The sequence below is a fragment of the Branchiostoma lanceolatum genome, chromosome 17 (assembly GCF_035083965.1).
Source record: "Branchiostoma lanceolatum isolate klBraLanc5 chromosome 17, klBraLanc5.hap2, whole genome shotgun sequence".
NCBI classification, from domain to species: Eukaryota; Metazoa; Chordata; class Leptocardii; order Amphioxiformes; family Branchiostomatidae; genus Branchiostoma; species Branchiostoma lanceolatum.
In genome coordinates, this window is record NC_089738.1 from 9,849,856 (window position 1) to 9,872,661 (window position 22,806).

The window sequence follows — 22,806 nt, forward strand, 5'->3', positions numbered from 1 at the left end:
AAAATGAGCAACTGTGATGTACAAGATCAGCAAAACACCAACAGTTTCTCCCAGCATACGTACGAAACAGTGGAAGACCAGTACGAAGGCATACGGGTCAGTCAGATTGAAGACAATGAAGATGACGTCATCACACCATACGGACAAGCTGTCATGGCAGGAGCCTACGGAATGGACAAAGCCACGACTAAAACAGCCTGTAGGTCCCAAGTAACTAAACATAGGACAGTAGATACACCTTATACCAAACGAAAAAGGGTACGAGCGCAAAGCGTCGATGAATCAAGCTACAACGTCGAAGCTTCTAGACGACACACTAATGTGGATTTAGCGGGAACTTTTTCGACGACCAGAACAGAGAGCTTCTCACGGACTCACGGGATGCACAAAGGTATATGTAAAACTGGCATGCATGAAGTCGATATCAACAGCTGCCGCGAAAGTGAAGACTTAGATTACTTAGATCAAATCAACATCACTGAGACTGCAACAGATGACGTTGATCATTCTAGAGAGGTTGAGCGCACAACATGGCTTTAGAGAGGCCGATATAGAATAAGAATAAGGCAGTTCAAAATGAATCTTGCAGTCAAGAAAGGACAAGAAGACGAGATTTTTAAAGTATAGAAATAGCCACTGTATTGTAGGCTACGCACCCTGTCTGGAATGATATTCAATGTATTTTCAATAATATTTAAAGTTGACAAAATTAAGATATTTCCAATAATATTCAGATGATAAGTTTTATTGACAAGATAACGACGAGATATGGATACAATAGCCAAAAGCATGCAAGTTCTCCTAAATATTCTTAACTTTGATCCCAGCCGTTTCTTACGTGTCTAGTTTATATCAGTTTTTTTCCTTGATATTCTAGAAACTATGACTCTGTGACTTTTTACAAATAATCTACCTTTAAGTGAATATAATGTTTCAGTGATCTACGTATACGCGTGCTCATTTATTATCGGCCGACCGTAGCTTTATTTATATGCCGTATCCAGTGAAGGAAATTTTGCCAGCTCAATGATTAATAGTGTAAATGTGCGTACACGTATGTCAAATAATTCTCAAACCCTAAAGCAAAAATTTTAATTTCTCGACCTACAAGCAACGGCTTTATCAGAAAATTATTTCTATTGTGCACACCAAAAATCAAAACTATACAAGTTCAGTTTTACCGCAGTACCAAGAAAAGTCAATAGGAAGCCCTCAATTAGATGACGAGCATCTCCGGGATCGTAACACCTACATGTACCCACACATTATCGTATATCATCACAAAAAACACGCAAAGCATGGAAACTATCTTAAACCCACGTCCACACAAAAACAAGCCACTGAAAACACGACCTATACTACTCTAGGGAAGTGACAAATAATTCATGAAAAACATAGGAACTACATCTATGCCTACATTTTCATTTCATCACCGTGTCTACATGATTTCCTCTGCAACTAATTTCCGCTCAGGGTAACGCGTTATGTGATACATGTGCGTCATCGACACGTGTTTCCAGGCAAAGGCCTCTAGCAGTTGCGAGAAAATGCACATGCTGTAGGCTACGGGAGATTATATGAATTCATGCAATTGCAGAAAAAAAAACAATTTAAGTCTGAAACCTAAATTCTTAGTTGTGACCCCTTTGGAAAGAAATACAATGTCTTAGGTATACTTTGTCCATAGTCTCCTTACCTTAATGATTATATATATATATATATATATATATATATATATATATATATACTGTAACTTCCCAATAATGGACCGACATCAGCACCTCTGTTTATGTATTCTAAAGTCTTCGTGACAATTGATATCCAAGAGCATTTATGGCTTCGTACGTGAGTTTACCAAATTGTCTAATATACACAGTGTACACATTTCTAATTTTGCATCAATGTACCGTAGCAGAATTTTATGGACCGTGTCGCTTGAAACAAATTAGACCAGGTGGCAGATAATAGGTAAATTCCATCCTGAAAATTAAACATTGGGGTTTCGCAGATGCAGCGTATATATCATATGATCGACAACCGGAGAAAACGAAAGCAATCACTATATACGCTTCGTATGTCTTTATTCTTATCTAGTCATATTGATATACGTCAATCTTCAATTTGTTTCACCTTATATCATAGCTGAATTTCCAGGCACTACAGAATCGGGCAGTTAGACTTATGCTTGGCTTCCCACATGTGTATACATATCATGTTGGGTATTATCAATTATCAGCTGGAAAACCTTAGTATCCCGGAGGAACTCACATCAAGGCTTCTCAAAGCAATGCAGTCAATCGTGACAATTACTCAGTCTACACGCAAGTACTGTATTGTTTTTCCCACAACACTTTATACGTCTAGTTTTTAGACCAATGGTTTCGAAAATACGTAGACAATTGTCCTGACACAGTTACATAAATGCAAACAGAGAATTCACATGGTTGTACATGTACGTCACCACGGACATACAAACAAGCATACATTACTGGTAACACAGGCGATATCTTCACGTGTTCAGTAGGCTAGGCAACCCTGGGTAAACATGACGGAAAATAAAAAAATAGCATAAACACGTGAAGATATCGCCTGTGTAACCAGTAATGTTCGCGTGTTTGTATGTCCGTGGTGACGTACATGTACAACCATGTGAATTCTCTGTTTGCATATATGTAACTGTGTCAGGACAATTGTCTACGTATTTTCGAAACCATTGGCATAGAAACTAGACGTATAAAGTGTTGTGAGAAAAACAATACTTGCGTGTAGACATTGAGGATAAAACAAAACAAAATTATTTGCCTTGATTAATAAATAGGCTATTGTTATCCAAGGAATAACCTATCTTCAGATTAGCTTCTCGAATAGAATTTCTAAAGATAGCTAACTATAGACAAACAATTAGAGTGATAAGTGAGTCTTTTTCACTTTCCATCTTCTGACTATATACAGGTAAAACGGGCGTCCTCAGTTATACTTTATCCCATACTGAAACACAACGTTTTCGCACAGTGATATTTAGACGAGAGTGCCAGAGAGACACACGAATGCGAGCATGCGCTTTCACGGTAAGCTGACGTACTCTGACACGATTGCGGTCATTGAACCATGGTTGCCTATGGCAACGGCGTCAGGATCCAAAATGGCGGACGTGGTTGAAAACTCGCCTGCTTTGGATGTCGATCTTGATCAAGAAAATTATTTCAACGATTCCTGTCATATCGACACTCCGGTGACAGGAAAAACAGTATTTTATGGCTCGTCCAAAGAAGATGTGGAGTACGCGAAAGTCTTTTGGAAGTCTATAACCCTCCAGCCGCCGATGGAATCCCGGCTTGTGTCCGGCGACACACGACAACGGCTGAAAGTCGCCAGCGCTTCGTTTCAACGTATGTCGTCTTATCAAATTCTTGACATTCTACAACTTTTTCATTCATAATTAAGTCTCACTGGTATAGAGACATAAGGAATGAGTAAAGAAGTGGAATTACCAATAATACTACGGTTACCGTTATGTCGAAATGTGCCCCCCTCCCCAATGTTATTGAAACTTTTCAAAATCATTTTAGAAAAATAGTAGTATGTAATAAGTGTTACACACACTGGGCCTTTCAACGCACTTATTAAGAATACTTTTTCTCGAATCCTTGCACTAGAATTCATCACACACTGCGTATCATACACTGACTCTACGTGCGAACTGAGATGATAATATGAAATGTCAATCACTCAATGTCCTATAAATGATTTGTTGTGTTTTTTTACAGCCAAAAATTTTGCCCATGAGCCAGTACCAGATTCACCCAGTAAGTAATGTTTCTAATGTTATAATGGTTCTTGTGATTAGGCAGTTAAGTAAAATAAGACTTCCATGTTCCAATATTGTGCGACTAGAATAACATGTAACAATGTCAACCTTCAAATATGACTAGCATCATTAATACGTCATGTACTAATAGCTGTAGCTTCAACGTTCATCCCTGGCACTGATAAAAATGGCTTCTTTTGCCCCTCTTGAAAAAAAGAAAATGGTTCTGAGTGAAAGAATATGCAATTAGTCATCATCACAGATTGACGTACCAGGTATCACAAAATATGATGCAATTTAGCTCAAAGCAAGCACTATACACTGTAGATTAACATATTAGAAATTGTGATTCTTGCCGATATCAAAGCTAATTGTCTTGTGTGTTTCCAGGATTGACACAGTTTCTACAGGAGGCACACAGACAAGAACATGCGGAGGAGACAGAGAAACGGAGACAGCTTGTAAGTATTAACCTTCCACTGCTACAGGACCCTACAGGATCACCATGAACCAAATTTGCATCACAGAAGGCAGCTATGGGAAGGTTTAAGTTGAAACTGAATAGGAAAAAAAAGCTGCCTGTATTGTCAATTAGAGTCATGCTATTTCTTTGACTACTTCATTATGCTTTACAGAAAAGTGGAACCTACAGATTATTGGTATCAATATTGTGTGTTCATATGTGTGTATTTGTGAAAATGTCACATAACAGGGATACATAACACACTCAAATCAACCTGGCAACTTCCAAGTTTTATAACCATTTTATAACCATTTGGTATGATAGGCAATGCTCAGTATATCATATATAGTACTAGTCAGAAGTCATATTGATGTAACGTTAATATACTGGTATACACATGTGTACTAGTAGGCTTTTTGCAAGAGTGGTCAGTACACCTGGTATGACTGCCCCCTACTGACTTATCTACAAAGTGTAGGTACATGTCAAGTGGCCTGTGGAAATCATTGGGCTATTTTAGAGCAATCCTATTTTAACCTCCTTGTTTAGAGGTTAGAAATGTTAAGGTTTGCTAGTTTGACTCGATTCATTTTTACCTGTTTTTCAGAGTATGAAGAAGGAACAGCAACAACTGCTTCTTCTGAAACAGAGGGAAGAAAGAATGCAGGTAAGACCAAGAGTGTAAATGTACGAATCTTCAAGTATATTACATGCAACATCTGCTCTTCCTGTCAGGTTCTGTATTGAATAAATGAAATTTTTCTTCTTGTCAACATTTTTTTTTTACATTAACAGAAAGAAGAAATATTGAGAGGTAACAAACCGAGGCAGAGAACAGAGATCATACAACTGTGAGTATACCCATGGCCATTGTCAGCATTCACCCTAAGAGGCAAATGTTAGCGCAATAAATGTTCTAGCCTGGAGTCCCGCCTTGTTAGCTTTGGTCTGGTCCAGTCCTAAGGATAATTTTTCCACCAACAAGATGGAGAAGTGCCACCATTGGGAGCAGACTGAGGCTGGACTCCAGGCTAAAAATATTCACCTATTTCACTTTGTTATGCACACTTACAGAGGATTTGTTCCATTTTTCAACAAGATCTCTGTACTACATTTTTAAATCATGCTTGTTAAATTGCAATACTTTTGTGGGATGCTGGGCAAAATCATTTTCTATGATAAGACATTGTAATCATTTTATAATAAAGTGTAATGATAAAACAAAACTTCTACTTGTTCACAGACCTACCAGCAGTGACGAGGAAGAAGAAGAAGACCCCATGTTGGAACTGGAGAAATTTGAACAGGCAAAAGGCATTCAGGATCTTGATTCTGACTAGCGCCTATTGTCAAGAATCTGTCTTATTAGATAGGCTTTATCTTTAAATGTCTTTAAAGGCTTGGATTTCACTTGTTGCTGCTTCAAGCCCTCGAAATTGTATCAAGATTACAGGACTTAATCATAATGTTGATATAGATTTCAATGTAGTGTGGAATGTCACATTACGAGAACAGTTCAGTTGGTGTTTATTGCTGTGTGTCTGATGCTACATTTGCACGGCTTCTATTTTGAAATCACCAACATCTCTTTATTTACATTATATAGATTGTACAGAGTATCATGCATGCAATTCTATTCATTTTGTCACAAAAACACTACATATGGGTAGGTAGGTTAATGTAACAATTCTCCTTGTCAATTTTTTTCATCGTTGATCAGATAATAAAGTAAGGTTTCTATAATAACACTAAATCTTGTACATATTGTAGAAGGGTGGTTTCTGTTCATTATCATCACATTTCTAAAGGAGACAAATACATTTAAATATAATCTTTTCTCACATTTTCTGAAATACATTATTCAGTAGCAACCAATATAAAATAGCACATTTTGTCCTTTGGCACTTGAATGTAACATTAATTTGTATCTTCAAATACTGGTCACGTACATGTACAATTACTCTTTTTTCATAATATATTATCATACATTCAATTTAACATCAAAATAGATCATCTACAGTTCACAAAATTCTCACTGTCACATCACTCAGTAGTATACAAGATATTCTTAATAGGACATGTCTATATCATTCTCATGTAATGACAGTTATTTTCAAATACGTATCAACAAGAATCTATACATCACTGAGACTTTACAAGCACCTTTAGTGGTCAATCACTACATTTACTTCTTAGCCTTGACACTTGACTATATCTACACTACAAGTCACACATTATGGCTTAAAAATTCTCCAAATTGTTTGGTCTTTAGATCTTAAATTACAGAATTCAAGGACTGAATCACTACATTGACACTTGACTATATCTACATTACAAGTCACACATTATGGCTTAAAAATTCTCCAATGGCAAATTGCTTAGATCTTAAATTACAGAATTCAACGATTACAATGAACTCTTAGCAGCACTGCAAATTACAGAAAATATCTTATAACATTAATTGTCACTTCAATACTGTAGCGATTTTACTTTCATTGTATAAATATATTTCATCACAAACATTGTTCAAATCAAAGGGTTGCAAACACTAAGAGCATTTTAAGACTTAATGTCCAATACGAAAGATCTGGGTAGTGAAATTCAAAAAGCATACATCAAATTCATAGCACTGGAAATTCAAGGGTATGTAGCTTAATCTTGTCATTATCCCACTACAAGATGTGTTTGGGAGAACAGGTAGTATTGGTATACAAAGACAAAGCAAGCTATTAGAACACATTACTGTGCACGATATGGCTGTCTTCTTAATCATATAATAACCTTTAGCACAATGAAGTAGTTTGGCACCACATCCTCTATTGGTTACAGAGTTAGGCAACAGAGAGAAGGTCAAGCATCTGTCACATTTCTCATACAATTTGTTTGTATATTTATCAATCATCAATGTGTCATATGAAGTTCTAAAATTTGTCTGTCGTGACAGAAATGTTGTCATGGTTGATGGTCAGTTCTGTCAAAAACTTGTACAAGGTAACAACAAAAATCACAAAACGTATGTAACCACGCCTTTAACTGTGTACAATACACCTGCATCCTGGAGATACTTTAATATGACTACAACAGATTAGCCAGCTTTAAGAGATGTCTTAAAGGACCTTTACTGAATGTCCAACTCGTGATCTTCCATGTCGTACAGACCCTTGTACTTGTTGAAGAGCACGGTGAGTTCTGCGATGTACTTCTTCTGTAGAGCTACAACCTCCTCCTCTGTTGGGTTCTCATTCTTCTCCACAGGGATCGGTGTGCCGACTAGAAATAAAAGTTACAAGGCAGTCAGAGATGGCAGACTTCACCCCTTACCCATTCTGCTTTGCAACCCCTCACGCCCCACAGACACAAATAATAAGCAACGGCTAGGAGGCCCATTATCAAACTTGACCTTCATTTACCTGACCCCTACTGACCTATCAAATATCATGACCATCCATCTACAGCTTATTGAGTTATGCTGGTGACAAACAAACATGATAGTTAAGCTGCAGTACTGTAGGAAGTTGCCTGAAGGTCCATTTTCAAACCTGACCTTTGTTTCTCTGACACCTATAGCTATATTCATCTACCAAACACCCATCAACAGCTTCTCAAGTTATGCTGTTTGCATCCACAGCCACACCACCATAGTAAAACCAAAAATATAACCCTTTAGGCAAATTCAAAGATAACGAAGATGTGTGGAAATGCTGCATTGAGTATTTCAGGAACTTTTCATGCACATGTATAAAACAGACAATAAACAGTAAAGCTGTAATTTGAAAGGGTGCATTAGACAGAACATAAGACAATGCTTATGATGATGTAGCAAGCAGATTTGAGTGTAGAGTACATACCGATTGTATGGATGGGTTTCCGGTATGGCACGATACCAAAGGTGTACTGGAACACTCCCCGCCCATGGAACAGTGGGGTGGCGAAACCAGTGAACCGCTGTACTTTGGTCTGGAATTTTCTGATGAACGACCCGGGTGGGTTTTTCACCTGGGTGTACATCTCGTTCTCACCAAAGGAGTACACCGGAACCAAGTCAGCACTGCAGGGGAAAGAGTTGTATAAGAACAGCTTGTAAAACTACAAGTGCAAACTTTAAAGTTACATCTCACTAGGTTGATGAAAGTTAGACATCCAGGTAGTAAGATATGCCAAAAATAATTACTCAAGCAACTGGATAAAATTTTGAAACAGACGTTTCAGACAGCATCCACTGTCTTTCGTCAGTGACTAACGATAGGACTGAGAACACCAGTACATCTCACTAGATGACTGAATTTACCATTTCTGCATGCCCTGTTTCTAAAAACAAAATCTAAAATGGAGACATTCAAGTCAGTCAGCAGCCACCGACCAATGAGATATAGCTGTCAATGCAATTGCAATCTTGCCAAAAAGCAGCTGCCTGATTGGCTAACAACATTAGCCCAATCAGATGTAGCCTACTTGCAATTGAAAGCACCTGTCAAGCAAATGTCTCTCTACCCTCAGCAACGAACCAACCAGATGTACTACTAAAAATGTAATTGCTATGTGGCTGGATTCATAGATTAAAAGAAAATGTATTAAACTCACCCATGCTTCATAGCCATTCTGATAAACCCTTTACGTTTCTTAAGAGTCAAAGTACACTTCCCAGGCATGGCGTCAAGAACCTCAATGGCACCACCTGTGAGTTTGGAAAGTTGACAGTTCAAAGCTCAAACACTTTAAGGAAGCTTTTTTCACTTCCAAAGTTTGTCTGTTCATATCAAACAAAGCTATATAAAACAAACTATATCAAGTCTTTAAAGTCCATGGTGGGCACACAGGGAGCATTCCTGTACAACTGATTGTAGTCTGTAGTTTATAGAATGACTGATTATTTTGAGGTGGAGACGTCCCCGTGAAATCTACAAACATAAAAACACCACAAATATTTCAAGGATTATTACTGTAACAGTATCATAGCAACAATTATAGGACATGTCCCTACCAATAACAATGACGGCAGCATTGCCAGTTCCTTGTCTAGTCAGAATCCATTCCACGGACTCACGGCTCACAGCACAGCATCCTTCACAGAAAATTAGTACATATTATAATTAGAAACAACTTCAGTCATACTTAGACTTACAGCCTCCCACATCATGTGACGCATGAGGTAATAGACAGTGTAATAGACAGTAATCAATGACTAAAGGACATATATATTAACATTTGCACACATTCTAACAAGTTAGATGAATCTTCAAAATGTTTTTAAAAATGTAGTGCATGTATGTTGTGAGAACATGTGTGAATGTTGATGTATATGAGGTATGTTTCCCCTATGATGCAAGCAGTTTGATGGCCTAATAAAGTGTGATTTGATCTCTTATCTTGTCGCGATCTTAGTTTTACCTAATAGGATTGGTTCTCACCACTGGTCATCACGTAATCTCTGTGCCAAGGCATCCAAAAGATTCCCGACAGGATCAGCAAGTGGGGACGGATACCGGGGAACTTCTCTGAGAAGTGTGTTCCTTCCGTACTGAAGTTAACGAACGCCCCCGCGCCAAGCACACCGTGCGGATGGAAGCCGAAGACGTAGTTCTTCTCAGGGTCAAGGTCGGTGCTCTTGACGAGTTCCATAGGGAAGTACTTGGCCATGTACTTCCACACGGCCCAGTTACGGACCCACTGCACGCGCCGACCCCCGCGGTGGGGCGTGTCGAGATCGTAGAAGAAGACCCAGCACGCGTACAGCAGCGAGAACCACCACCATCGCGTGAAGAGGAGGACGACGGCGAGGATACAGCAGGAATGACCCAGCAGGAGGAAGCACAGACACCACTGCAGTACCGCCGCAGTCTGCAGGCGGCGCTTCATGGGGATGTTCAGGGGGGCAAACTCGAGGCCAAACATCTTGGAGAATCCTTAAAATTGAACACTGTAGGAGGATACAAGATTGGTCAGAGGTAATTTAAGAAAACTTTTATTTTGCTGGAATGTGAAAACAGCAAAAAATACTTACTAGTATAGCTAAGCATTTCCCCCTTTAAACAGAAAATTATAACGTTACATAGCCCTTTTCATTTTTTCTGGGACTGTGTCCGGATGTCCATGTCTTGGAGTCACGTATGCCCCATACAGGAAATATCAACAATGGACCATGGAGACACGTGGTCCCTGTCACGTACGCGTTATACATGCATGCAGTAGGACTGTACATTCTTGTTGCATATTTATTTTTACGTTTACTAAAATGTTTACATAATCTGAGCTCCAGTGCATACACAAATTGCAGAGTTGCATGTACTGTACCAAATAACTGCACAACAATATCTTTTCAGTCAAAATCTAAACACCCTAATCAAATGACTGCATTTCAAGTCGATAATCTAAAAGAGACAACTGGCTCACCTTTCTTTCTTTCTGAAACCAGCCCTGCTCTTTACTTCAACTGATCTATTGATCTTTGCCCCCCGTAAACTCTGTTTGCACCTGATGCGAGTGTTATTAATCAGCCACGCATTTTACTTTTTCAGTGGACATGCAACTTGTACCAAAACAACGTCAGTAGAATTCAAGCTCCTCACTCTCACTGACGTTTTACCTTACAAAAGCTATCATAATGTGGTCTGTATAAAGTATAAGAAGTTAAAGTAGACTTACGCCCAGGAAAAAAGTGCCGACGAAGCTTGTTTCTGACCTTACTCCACTCCACACAGCGACCTCAGAATGCACCAAAACAACAAGGCACGGATTTCACCTTTGGCCTCATGAGGCGATTCCATTGAAGGCGATGGGGAGAAATGTTTGTGAATACGAAATGTACCACTACACAATGAATAGAAAATGAAAAAGAGTAGCAAAATTATTATGAAGATATATTTGTTACTTTTATGCTAAGTTTATCTTGATCTGTAAATAAATATTGTATATCCAGACAAACTTGGTAAGATAAAGAATGGTATCGGCCATTTGTACTTCACCATATTTCCGCTAGAGGACCTACGGACTGATCAGAAAGGAAGATGATACAAAAGTGCTTTTGGCTCCAAAGAGTAAGATTAAATACTTTTGTACGTGTTATTCTGTCTGTATGTAATAAAATCTGACAAAAATCAATATCAATAGACCTGGTTCATCTTTATACGACTTTAAATCCAGACAACCGAGCTACTTTCATAACGAAATCCCATATGGTCTAGTGGTTAGGATTTGGCGCTCTCACCGCCAAGGCCCGGGTTCGATTCCCGGTGTGGGAAGCCGTTATTTTTTTTTCCTCCATTCTCTTCATCCTATATTTTACGCCTGGTTCCTTTTCATCCATTCAGAGCTATACATCCCTGGGACTTTTAGTTTTGCATTTTCTCTATTTTTGAATCATATAATTGGAAGGATACCAATACTAGTAAGTTATGTACTTAGTGGAGATAATTCAGTAAGCGCAAGTACAACAATAAATCCAGAAATGTATCGTTGAATATATTTTGCACGCATCATAGAATTTTAAAACATGTACAAAGTATACATCATGATCTTAACAGTAGCGTCAGGTGAGCTATAATGGTCAACATTATTCTCAGACAATCTCACTTCTATCTTGCAATAGTCTATTGGTATATATCAAATATATGTTGATACGAATATACGCATGCACATTGAACACATATTGACACAAAGATAAGACCAATACTCATAGTTGTATATCAAACCATACTTAAAAATCACAGTAAATATAGCCCGTGTCGGTTTACACATCATGAGTTGACCGGGTTTACACATTTTCAAGGCGGGTAGTGTCACTCTGTAGGTGTGTACTGGTATGTGTTACACCTGTGCTCGTAACATAGTCTCGTCCTCTTCTACAGGAGGGTACACAGTTTGGACTGAATACTGCGTCTGATCCGCCCGTGAATTGGCGTACGTGTCTGTTGGTGCTCCGCTTTCTCGCCTATCAACAAAGAAAACAGCCTTCTAATATTTCTCTTCAATCATTGAATGTACACGTGGACGTGGAGCAAAGGAGCAAAAGCATTAAGTCACCACATGTGCACAACACACAACGAATTTAAAGGTGCCCTAAGCGATTTCAGGGGGTAAAACTTGAAATATTCTGGGGAAAACAATTCTGTTTGGTGAAGTTGAAATTGACATTTGCTACCCCATATTAGCACATCTGCATCATTATTTCATACTTTGGGCGTTTAAAAATAGCACAGAAGCAAGCCACGAAAGGAGTATTTTATTTATTGGGCCCCCCCCCCAAAATCAGCCCAGAATCCAGCCGTGACCGTGACGTCACCCGCGTGACGTCACAATGCCCAAGCACATTGAGCCATGACCACGTGATTATTTCTTCGGAAGCGTTCGGGACTTATCGGTCAGAATCGTGCATGTTCGGAAGATTTGAAATGATGGCTGGCCTCCAAGTGCTCAGATTTTCAGTGAGTTCCCACCACACAACCACATTGCATTTTTGCTCCATGATGGTCGATATGTGATTGGATAGTGTTATCTAAACTTACTATGGATAGAAATCAGAAAAAAAATTGATTTTGAATATGTGACTTTCAGTGCCCTAATATTGTCTAGGGCACCTTTAAGATGATCTGTCACTCACCATTGCTTATAACAGAACTGGTGAAGTTCTGATTGGACGCGTAGTCGTTGTCATCAATATAGTGCATTCTGAGAAGCTGTTCTTCTTCTACCTGGGCTATATCTACAGAAAAAAAGGTTCAAAGCTATGATGGTGTGATTTACAAAACCGAGATGGCCAGATCATGGCGATCGATGAACTGAATGAGACTCCGCAAGCTATAATCCAGAGCTAGAGATACGCAAGTCATCGGATTACAACGTCAAATGTTTGAACATAGTTACACCACCATGTCAGGGACCAGGGTACATAATTCTGCCACCCGTGAAAAGAAACGTCCAAACTGATCTCCACCCAACGTTCCCCAGTATAATGCTCTCCGGATCCTGCATATCCGAATTTTCTGAACTGTGCATATATTAGCCTGGAATCCAAACCTATTATAGCTCCCGAGTCTCTCTCCGCAAATAGCGGAGAGAGACTCGGGAGCTATAATAGGTTTGGATTCCAGGCTATGCATATATACCTTGTGGGTGCTGCACTAGAGATCTCTCAAACCCACTGTTTTTCAAAGTGGCGGATATACTAAACTGGATTAATGTTAATGGAGGTAACATGAAGAACAAAAGCATTGCAGATGAAATAGATTATGTTTTTGTAATCTCCAAGCAGATCTACACCGGGCGCGAAAATCGTATATACTAGCCAGAGAAGGTCCAGTCAGCCAGAGAGGGTCCAATCAGAATCAGCCTACCTCTCTGGCTAACTGGACCTTCTCTGGCTAGCATATACGATTTTCGCACCCGGTGTAGATCTGCTCGGAGATTAATGAATTTGAATTATCTGACCGGTAGTGGATTCGGTGGGCAGGCCCAGTAGTTGATTATCCGTGCCTGAACTGGAGTCGACAAAGTACGTGTTCATCAGTCCTTTGCCCTTGATCTCTGTAGGACCTCGTGACGCACAGACAAATCCACGACCTTTTATCAACCTATCAACCAATGAGAGACGTGCGCAACATTGTGTTACAATGAATACTAGTAATAGTTTTCAACAACATAGGAGGGTAGTTCAATAAATGTTTCACTTGATCATGGCCTACTTCCAGTGTACAGTATGAGGCTGAAAGTATACCGATGCATTCTAAGCGGCTAAAACCATGCATATCTCTATAGGTCGCTTGGTGGTTTGTCATCTCTGAAATTCATATACTAGTAATTCCCCCAAGTGTTAAGTGGCCTTACGTTTGAGGGAGGCTAGCCATGTGATCATAATGCAGAGTCAGGTGAAGTCACAGCGGTCATCAGTGCCCTGCCCATCTGCATACGCGGGCACTGTTCTTTACAGGTTTTGATAGATTCATTCTCCATGTACTGTAAGGACCACAACTTTCCGCACTTATTCACCCCCGTATGATATTACCCAGCCGGGGCCCGGCCTGACTGCTTGAGGAAAAGAAATATTTAAGTGTGTATCAATAAACATTTGTGTATGATGCCTTTTATATTTTTCGTTCTTGAAGACTGCCCGGCCAGGCCCCGGATTGGAAATGTGAACCCAATCATCACGGTGCAGCTCCGGTCCGCATAATTGTATGTGAGACTTACTTGTATGTCTTCATACTGATGTGCACTTTGCCCGGGATTCCATGACTCTCCATCCGTGATGCCGTGTTGACGGTGTCGCCGAACAGACAGTACCTCGGCATCTTCTCACCCACCACCCCTGCAACTGTCGGACCAGAGTGGATTCCGACACGGATCTGAAGGAAAATGACACGCCGTTGGAATCTCATGAGGTAGGGTTAGGAACAATAATGTTGTGTTTCCGACTTAGGGTCCTGAGAAAAGTTGGGTCAGTGCGTACCTGGGTAGGTATTCTCTCTCTCTTTGTTTTAAGCCGAAATGAATGCAAAACTGAAACGACACCGGTATTTTTAACATCATATTTTGATTATGCAGACATACATTATATGAGTACAATGCGTATTGCGAACGAATATTTTGATTATGCAGACATGCATTATATGAGTACAATATGTATTGCGAACGAAAAACGAACATGTGGGGGAAACATATGCATTTTCATCACTCTGATGTCAGATTGAAAATATTATGTCCCCTACCAAAGGCTAGGGTCGGCAGGTTTTTGCTAGGGTCAGTCGGGTAACCGTTAACATAATGTTATTTTTTTTCTTTTATTTCCTAACCTTGACACTATTCACTCCTGATGGAATTAGATATGTACTGATCATCAGTGTTGAATTTAAGGCTAACGTTTCATGAATCACGAACATGTATGTATCATACTAATGTAAGTTCCCTTGGTATATTTTGATAAGTTACGCATTCTCTCACAAGCAGTCTATTACAATCAATGTTGTACATTTTCAGGCTATTGTTAAAACGAAGAGTCTATACCTGAAGGTTTTTTCCTGTTGCAGGTGACTTAACGTTGGCTGCCGCTAGGTGCATCGCTAAGCCCATGTTGACAACCCTCTCGGCATGTGTACGGATGGGGATGGGCAGGCCTCCAGTAACCATGTAAGCATTTCCTATGGTCTCAACCTAAAGTAGCAGTTATGTTTATTTCATGCGTCAGTAATGTTGAAAAAAGGACTGATGAATAAACTCCATTAACAATAACCCGCTGGGTCTGGGTTATATAAATCCACCACTTTGAAAAACAGTGGGTTTGAGAGATCTCTTGTGTAGCACCCTCCAGGTATGAACAGTTTACTAGATATACAGGAGTGCGTTATACTGGCGAACGTTGGGTTGCAATTGGAGATCTGTTTGGACGTATCTTTTAAGGTTGGCGGAATTATGTACCCTGGTGGAATTATGTTAATAGATGTAAGGTTCTGTCACCAAATCTTGAAGATCATATAGTACCTGCGTGATGCGTTGTAGGAATTACTAACAGTTGCCCATTAATGATCATTGAAATACTAGTAATGTTAGCAGACACTATGATACAATAAGCTCGTTCACACTTCCAAGTACGCATGAGTGGCGATTTGCCTATGTCTCAAGGGGCTTCACCTTTGACATATCACCCGCAATTCCTGCCATTGCGCATGCGTACCCGGAAGTGTGAACGAGCTTACACATTGCAACACCTCCCAAATCCGGCCATTAGAGGAAGACCACCCACCTTGTACTCTCCAAGCAGAGGTCGAATGGGCAGATCGTCACCGTTTTATCATATGCCTTTTTATCATATGATAAAACGGTGACGATCTGCCCATTCGACCTCTGCTTGGAGGGTACCCACCTTGTACACATCATGCACGGTAGTGAGTCTGTCGAACCGGAGGTACATCTCGTTCAGCATGGTGACGACCTGGGTGGGCTTGCATTCGCTGCAGATGTTGGTGAAGGTGACCACGTCGCTGAACAGGATAGTCACCTCGTCATACGACGCTGTACAAAAAAGGGAAACAAAGTAAAAGACAACCAGGTAAAGGGTACAGGTACAGGGCTTTTTTTCTAAAGCCGTAGGGGTAGAGGCTGGTTATCCACTGTGTCTCCAGGACACGGTATTGGAAGGTGGAGCCTTCCGCTGCCTGGTACATCCTCGACCAAAGTTTCTACTCCTAGGTAGAGTTAAGAAAGTCGTGTAAAGTGCCCTCCCCAAGGATACAACGTCTAATCAGGATATGGCAATATAGCTGAATCTGACCCTGTACAGCTGCGTCATTGGAATGACACACACTACGGATAACTGGACTTGACCCTGTGCCATTGGAATGATACACCCTACGGGTAGCTGAATATGTACGCCTAGAATCGAACCCCTCGGTCTCGTCTTCGCTATCCTAGTCACTCGGCCATTCAAAGCCACTCCATGATTCATGTTGGCAGCACATATCTATATATAGAAGCGTGTCCATGCATTTCTACAATAATTTCAGTGTAACTTCCAATTAGCCAAGCTTAACTTTCCAGTATGGCTGGCAATACTTACGTAATAGTCACGTGAGTGCAGTAACCATATTAGGAAAAATAATGTATACAGTAGCGTCTGACTGTTTGACGTACCTGCTTCTACCTTCTTCCCGTCCCTGAGCTGTTCGGCGACAGGCCTGGGCAGCATGGTCTCCAAGAGTTTCTCTGTCTTCTTCTGCATGGCTTTCAGAGCGTCAGACATGCCCCGGAGCTCCTCCTTCTTCATCTCCAGCTGTTTGGATAACTCTGCCTCGACTTGGCGCTGTCGGTACAGTCGACAGAAGTGTGGGTGAACATCTTTTAGTCATGTCTTGACAGCAGGGGGTAAGTTTGTGTCTTTTTTGTTTACTTTGAACATGAAGCATACAATAACATAGCATTGGTGCACTTTTCAAAGAGTACTGATTGAATAAAAAAAACAATAGCTGTCTACCACTAAATGTCCAGAACACGAGTTATCAAAACCGGAAGTTCCACTGCAGTACCGTAACAAGCCGCTAGGGGCCCCAAAAAGCTGTTCATTTCGAGGTCTCATCAAGACCTACCCACATACAAAAATATCCAGACAGTCCACCCATGCATTCTCAAGTTATCGTATTCACAGACAGACAAACAGACACACACACACACACACACACACACACACACACACACACGCACACACACACACGCGCGCGCTCCCGAAAACATAACCTTCTTGGCGAAGTTGGTAACAAAGCACTGGTTAAAAAGCACACTCAAGCAGTTCATTATACCGAAACTGGCATCAAGAATCTGCAACACTTGAAAGTCACGTTATACCTGTTGATTCAGCAGTACAAAGTCCCTCAGGACGTCGTGCAGTGCGATGTCTGATAAATGCATGTTCATATCCTTGAGCTCTCCCAGGCTGGTCACTTTGGGGGAACACATGAACACCATGCACTGGTGTTGGGACAACCAGATCATTTGACCTGCAACAAAAAAATGATAATAATTTATACTTTTTGTATCGACTTGAAGACATACTCACGAAAACTGAATGTCTTTTCACTTAGTTTGCAATATTCATTAAAATGTTGCCACACATTTTGAGATGTATCTTTGTTGTTTTGTTTTCCCTACGGCTGTAACACAACAAAGGACATGTAAATTGACATCATGTAGTCTGTTCGTAACGAACTCGATCAGTGCAAAGCCGTAGGGGGCCACTCATCGAAGCACTGAACTAATTGCTACTGTAGCAGCACCTCTTCACCCTAAGTCAGAAACATCAATGCTTGAGACAAGCATGGCTTCAATGACCCATTAGGAGAAGCAGGGGCTACGAAGGCTTCTCTGGGAATTCCCCACCCCATTTAGACCGGGATGTTTTGATCCACTCACATTGGGGCATGCCCCTACTCTTTTTCGAAAGCTGTGGTGAGTTCTTTTACGTGTTCAAGGTGTGACTTCCTCAAACACGGGACCTCCATTTAACGTCCTATCCTATTTGTTTGTTTGCTTGTTTGGTGACTGGGAAGGGTATACATATAGCGTTCTCAAACACACTTGTTCTGTATATATATGTTCACGTACCTCTCAGTGTGAGAGTTGTCCGGCCACCCCACGATGACGGCATTTTCTCCCGTTTGGTCTCCAATATGAACTGACTGCTGATAGAGGCGCGGATATGCTCGATGTGAAACGGAATTTCTGGGTGAAGGATGTGAAAGAAGAAGTCCATCCGCGCACCGGGGAATCTCACAGCCGGTAAGTACTTCTGCACAACCATTCCGAGCTGTTTGACATGTAACTGGGACAAAACGACAGGAAATAACATTTGCAAGGAAATGCATAGTGTTTACCTACACACGGTCTAGCCTAACAAACTACTTCTCTGTTTATTTTTACTCAAACAGATTCATACATATGGTGGCCAGCCCTGTCCTGCCACTTAATCGAACATGAGAGGGTATCTGCCCCAGTAACCAATAGTGGCAGTAGTCATCTGGGCCAGGTCATTGGTCATTTTTTGCTTCGAAAAGAAGAGGAGGAAGAAGAAAGGGAGCAAAACAAAACGGTTCCCTTCCGTGATCGTGAACCAGTTGTCCAGAAAATAAGGGTATTTCTAAAGCACACATAAAAGCATATATGTATAGACAATTCCGAGGCTGCCACAAGGCATTAACGAAATTGATAGATAAACCATTCATTCAACAGGCAGACACGTATCCCTGCAACCTTGGAAAGTTACGACATGACAACATTATCAAGGAGGAACAAATCACCTCTTCGTCGAACATGATATGAAAGGGTAAGATTTCGCAGAAAGTTTTGCTGTCCATTAAAAGCTGTTCAGGATAGACAGCATCAAACTTGTCGGGGACGCATCCGTCCAGCACGGCTTCTCTTATAGCAGACCACCTACCAACAGCAAGCAGTCGGGCGTCTTCGGTGCCGTTCTTGAAAAAAAAAATAATAAAAAAAAATAAATAAATGAAGATATGAAGGTGTCATTTTTCTTTACCATCAGACGGTCTTAAATTACTGACAGATATCATTATCTTACGTAGAGCCTCGTCCATGGCCAATGCAAGATAGAATATACTTTGGGGAGCTCTAGGCTTTGCTAAAAAAAATTCTCTACGAATCGGCCCAAGATTTCCACTTTTGTGGACGTGGCCGATATACAAGCTGTCAGCTAATCAGAGAATCGGCTTTACCTAAAGAAATTTAGGCGACTCTCTGATTGGCTGATGAATAGTGAGAGGCCAAAGCCCTCAAAAGTGGACACTTGTATAGGCCACGGGCAAAGCTCTGCGTAGAAGAATGACAGATATCAAATTGAATGTGCCTAATCAATGACTTTTTCTAACGTACCTAAAAGAAATAATAAAAGATATGAAAAGTTGTGCTTACCGTCTCATTTGTATATTTCCTTTTTATTTTCTTCCCTCGTCCATCGATCCTCTTACATACTATTTCCTTGATGGACAGGACGACGTGCTCCCGCTTTCCGGACCTCTCCTCTTCATATCTGTGACTCACTATCTTCATTTCTATCTCTGTGTTGAAGAACTTCCGGGCGCAGCCCCGAACTTGTCCTGAAAGATCACAACGGTCATAACGACAAACTAGCGTTGCAAATACATGGCGTTCGTACACACTACACATGCCATCATTGCCGTACTGTTCTTGATATACATATGAAATGTGTGTTTTCTATCTTACGTAAATTAAAAACCGGAACACAATCAAATCTATATGGAAACATTGTGGTAAAATGAGAAGCGTGTTAGTATTGATAGATTCTATTCTAATTTTAATATAGTTGTAGAGGTAGGTTTTGATATTGAGTATTATCTACTGAGGTTGGAGAGGAAATATTGTGCTCCACAAAAGAATTTATAGTAAAAGTAAAGCATTTTTCATAACATTTGGTGCTATTGAATTCCGTACGATTGTGCAACTACTGCAGTAAAATAAATGATAAAACGTTAATGATTTGGAGGGAACAGAGAACGGAAACGCCTTAGTATGAATCTACGTGATGTTTCATTTCGTGCAGTGTCCGTCCCTTGAGGCTTTAGTGAGTTCTAGTTACTTCTCCCACCTATGATCATGTCAGCGAGCCCCTTCCTATCGCTGTGGTAATGCTGCCCACCTATAACCATATCGGCGTATCCTTTTCTATCGGTGTAGTAGTGCAGGAGGATCTCTCCGTCCTTCAGCCGTTCGACCTGGAAGGAGGGTGCGTTCATCTCGGTGTAGGCGATGGTGAGGTAGCCGTAGTGCATGTAGTCCAGGTTGTCCAGCATGTCCTGGAGGTTTCCGCCGAGAGCCCGTAGGATGGCGTCATAGCCTGCCTCCATGCAGAAGTCGATGAAGTACTCGCCATACTGCTGGAGAACGGTGCTATCGTCCAGCCCTGACAGAAAACTTGTTTAGGACACATTCTAATATTGCCGACTGACACCGCAACTGACTGACATCAACAAGCAATGGAGCTTGCCTTGATATGATCCTACAGACACAAGTCTAGAAAAGGAAGCCGGCAAGAACTTACTGAATATTCTGAGGGCAGACCCCAAAGAAAGATCAAGAGTACTATTAAATCAGTTACGCTCAGAAAGGAAACTACGGGAGCTACGGAAGCTCGTGAAAAACAGCCTCGTAGTGGAGGGGAGGGTTGACGAAAGACAGCCGATTGAGAGTGTCCAGACCACTGCAGCAGAAGAACACAGTCGACTTCTGGTGCTACTGATAGAAAACATGGCTCTGAATCAAGAAGCTGTACTGCGCTTTACTGTGAAACTAGCATCCTTTTTTCTGTGCGATCAACCAATAACTAAATGCTCTTATATGGTCAAAAGCGGATTCTAATTTTCAAAGAGAAGCACACGCACAAATTTACCTATGTCACAAACAATATCATAGAAGACCCTGGTAAACGGAGTCAGTCTATTAAGGAAACGGTAAAGGTGATATCATTGTGTTGTACATTCTCACTTACCTAGTATACGAGATGCAGCCATGATCATTTTCTCCATAATTGAGTCGTCGTAAGACGTATTCATAAAGTAGGAGTCTTCTACCCCGGCAAGTTGTCTGCAATAAAGATGCTCGTAAAGTAATTATTATAAGTGTAATCTCCATTGTCAAGTCAAGACTGTACATCCATATTTCGTGCTGAACATTATCCTATTGTAATACCCTATTTCACAGTCAGCTCAGGTATTCCAGATTTCTTACGATCTCTGTTGTTTCAATGTAGGAAATTATTAATTAAAGCATCTCACCTGATATTTTCCCATTTCTCCTCTCCGTAAGTAGCCACCAAGTAGCCACGGAAAGCAAGATTGATAACGCCGTACTGAAGAATTGTGTTTTCAATAAGTGAGTTGCTTGATATACATGTTGTATTCTATAAATCCAATGCAGTACAGCATCTTGTCAAGTTCTTCTGGCAGTTCTGTCCGATGTAAAAATTCTGGACTTTGTCAAATGGCCGATGCAATTGCCAAGCTATCAAATACTTCAGACACAGTTTACGCGTACATATAAATTTTTCGAATGTAGACTTCTTAGGGACAAGCTTTAACATTATTTTTGGCGTATCTTATTACCTGGATGTCTAACCTTCATCAACGTACTTTAACATTATATTTATCATCAAATACCTATGGTGGTATCTTAAGCTTCTTCAAAAGGCACGCTATGTTGTTTTGACAAAGGATAAAGGAAGCCTATTATATAAAAAAAAGAAGAGCTTACCATCTATTCTCTGCTGACAACGTCACAGTTGTGGCCGTAGGAGACTAAGTAGGCATAAACTGCAATGAAAATACACAGGAAACCACAGACGAATAACACAGTGGGGGTAAAGGTACATTGCTGCAGAAGACCATATCAAATATTAGAAGTGCAAAACCTCAAGGATGAAATCAGACGACGTACGTATACATTGAAATGGAAAGTCGCTACTTACACGCAGCGTATGCGTTAAGGTCAAACTCTGGCAAGGTCAAACGTTTACAAGATCAATAGCGTCTTTTAAGCATACGTCAGACCGCAGGCTAGCTTTTAGTCCATTCATGACATACTGCAATACTTTTTATCATCTTGAAAGCTTTTTTCCGATGTGCAAAATTTTCATTTCTGAGGCAATGAGCACTGTAAAGTAGAGTGTTTTAGAACATTATTATTGAAGTTTATTTGCTACGGTGGTATGGCAAGGTGACCAAATCGCACATCCATCTATCGTATGTAGGTTGAAGCCAGTGGCATTTCTATTATGATTGCGTCACTGGATTATCAAGGTGCACTTTGAGTGCTTTATATAATAATTTGTGACTGCGAAGTGTTTTCCAACAAAGGAGAGATTACCCTAACCCTGACATCAGATGAAGCGGACATACTAATGCAACCATCCCGAGACGTTGTTGAAACACAAACACTCCAACTTTGCCCGTATAAAACCTCTTTCTCCCACTTTTTTGCTGCCAGAATATCAAAATATCTATTCATCAAGAATTCGGATTTTTTTTTT

General features: G+C 40.5%; 3 protein-coding genes and 1 non-coding gene across 4 annotated transcripts; 2 read left to right on the forward strand and 2 right to left on the reverse strand.

Annotated features, from left to right (window-relative positions):
• Window positions 1–3,100: 3,100 nt before the first annotated feature.
• LOC136422793 (cilia- and flagella-associated protein HOATZ) lies at window positions 3,101–5,895 on the forward strand. Its single transcript, XM_066410670.1, has 6 exons — window positions 3,101–3,389; window positions 3,768–3,806; window positions 4,199–4,269; window positions 4,879–4,938; window positions 5,067–5,122; window positions 5,515–5,895. The coding sequence occupies exons 1-6, from the start codon at window positions 3,119–3,121 to the stop codon at window positions 5,609–5,611; spliced, it is 594 nt and encodes a 197-aa protein (XP_066266767.1). The 5' UTR covers window positions 3,101–3,118; the 3' UTR covers window positions 5,612–5,895.
• LOC136422792 (2-acylglycerol O-acyltransferase 2-A-like) lies at window positions 5,782–11,027 on the reverse strand. The gene is made up of 6 exons (XM_066410669.1): window positions 10,914–11,027; window positions 9,680–10,188; window positions 9,253–9,333; window positions 8,853–8,946; window positions 8,120–8,319; window positions 5,782–7,541 (listed from the first exon to the last, which is right to left on the reverse strand). The coding sequence occupies exons 2-6, from the start codon at window positions 10,161–10,163 to the stop codon at window positions 7,390–7,392; spliced, it is 1,011 nt and encodes a 336-aa protein (XP_066266766.1). The 5' UTR covers window positions 10,164–10,188; window positions 10,914–11,027; the 3' UTR covers window positions 5,782–7,389.
• Window positions 11,028–11,437: 410 nt separating this feature from the next.
• Window positions 11,438–11,509, forward strand: Trnae-cuc (transfer RNA glutamic acid (anticodon CUC)). Its single transcript has one exon. It is a non-coding gene; the product is annotated as a tRNA-Glu (tRNA).
• Window positions 11,510–11,716: 207 nt separating this feature from the next.
• On the reverse strand, window positions 11,717–18,558 carry LOC136423637 (guanylate cyclase soluble subunit beta-2-like). The gene is made up of 9 exons (XM_066411878.1): window positions 18,354–18,558; window positions 17,598–17,749; window positions 16,890–17,058; window positions 16,123–16,271; window positions 15,267–15,413; window positions 14,454–14,608; window positions 13,695–13,837; window positions 12,868–12,969; window positions 11,717–12,198 (listed from the first exon to the last, which is right to left on the reverse strand). Exons 1-9 carry the CDS (start codon window positions 18,547–18,549, stop codon window positions 12,110–12,112), a joined length of 1,302 nt encoding a protein of 433 aa, XP_066267975.1. The 5' UTR covers window positions 18,550–18,558; the 3' UTR covers window positions 11,717–12,109.
• Between the last annotated feature and the right edge of the window lie 4,248 nt (window positions 18,559–22,806).

Excerpts from the sequence above, each read along its gene's own strand:
- LOC136422792 (XM_066410669.1), bottom strand. The coding sequence starts at position 10,163 with ATGTTTGGCCTCGAGTTTGCCCCCCTGAACATCCCCATGAAGCGCCGC. Across the intron at positions 9,334-9,679 it reads AGATTACGTGATGACCAGTG|GATGCTGTGCTGTGAGCCGT; the intron begins GTGAGAACCAAT and ends TTTTCTGTGAAG. Across the intron at positions 7,542-8,119 it reads GAAACCCATCCATACAATCG|TCGGCACACCGATCCCTGTG; the intron begins GTATGTACTCTA and ends TTTTATTTCTAG.
- LOC136422793 (XM_066410670.1), top strand. The coding sequence starts at position 3,119 with ATGGCAACGGCGTCAGGATCCAAAATGGCGGACGTGGTTGAAAACTCG. Across the intron at positions 3,390-3,767 it reads CGCCAGCGCTTCGTTTCAAC|CCAAAAATTTTGCCCATGAG; the intron begins GTATGTCGTCTT and ends GTTTTTTTACAG. Across the intron at positions 3,807-4,198 it reads GCCAGTACCAGATTCACCCA|GATTGACACAGTTTCTACAG; the intron begins GTAAGTAATGTT and ends GTGTGTTTCCAG.
- LOC136423637 (XM_066411878.1), bottom strand. The coding sequence starts at position 18,549 with ATGGTTGTGCAGAAGTACTTACCGGCTGTGAGATTCCCCGGTGCGCGG. Across the intron at positions 16,272-16,889 it reads CGGGAAGAAGGTAGAAGCAG|CGTCGTATGACGAGGTGACT; the intron begins GTACGTCAAACA and ends TTTTTTGTACAG. Across the intron at positions 12,199-12,867 it reads CAGTTCTGTTATAAGCAATG|GCGAGAAAGCGGAGCACCAA; the intron begins GTGAGTGACAGA and ends CTTTGTTGATAG.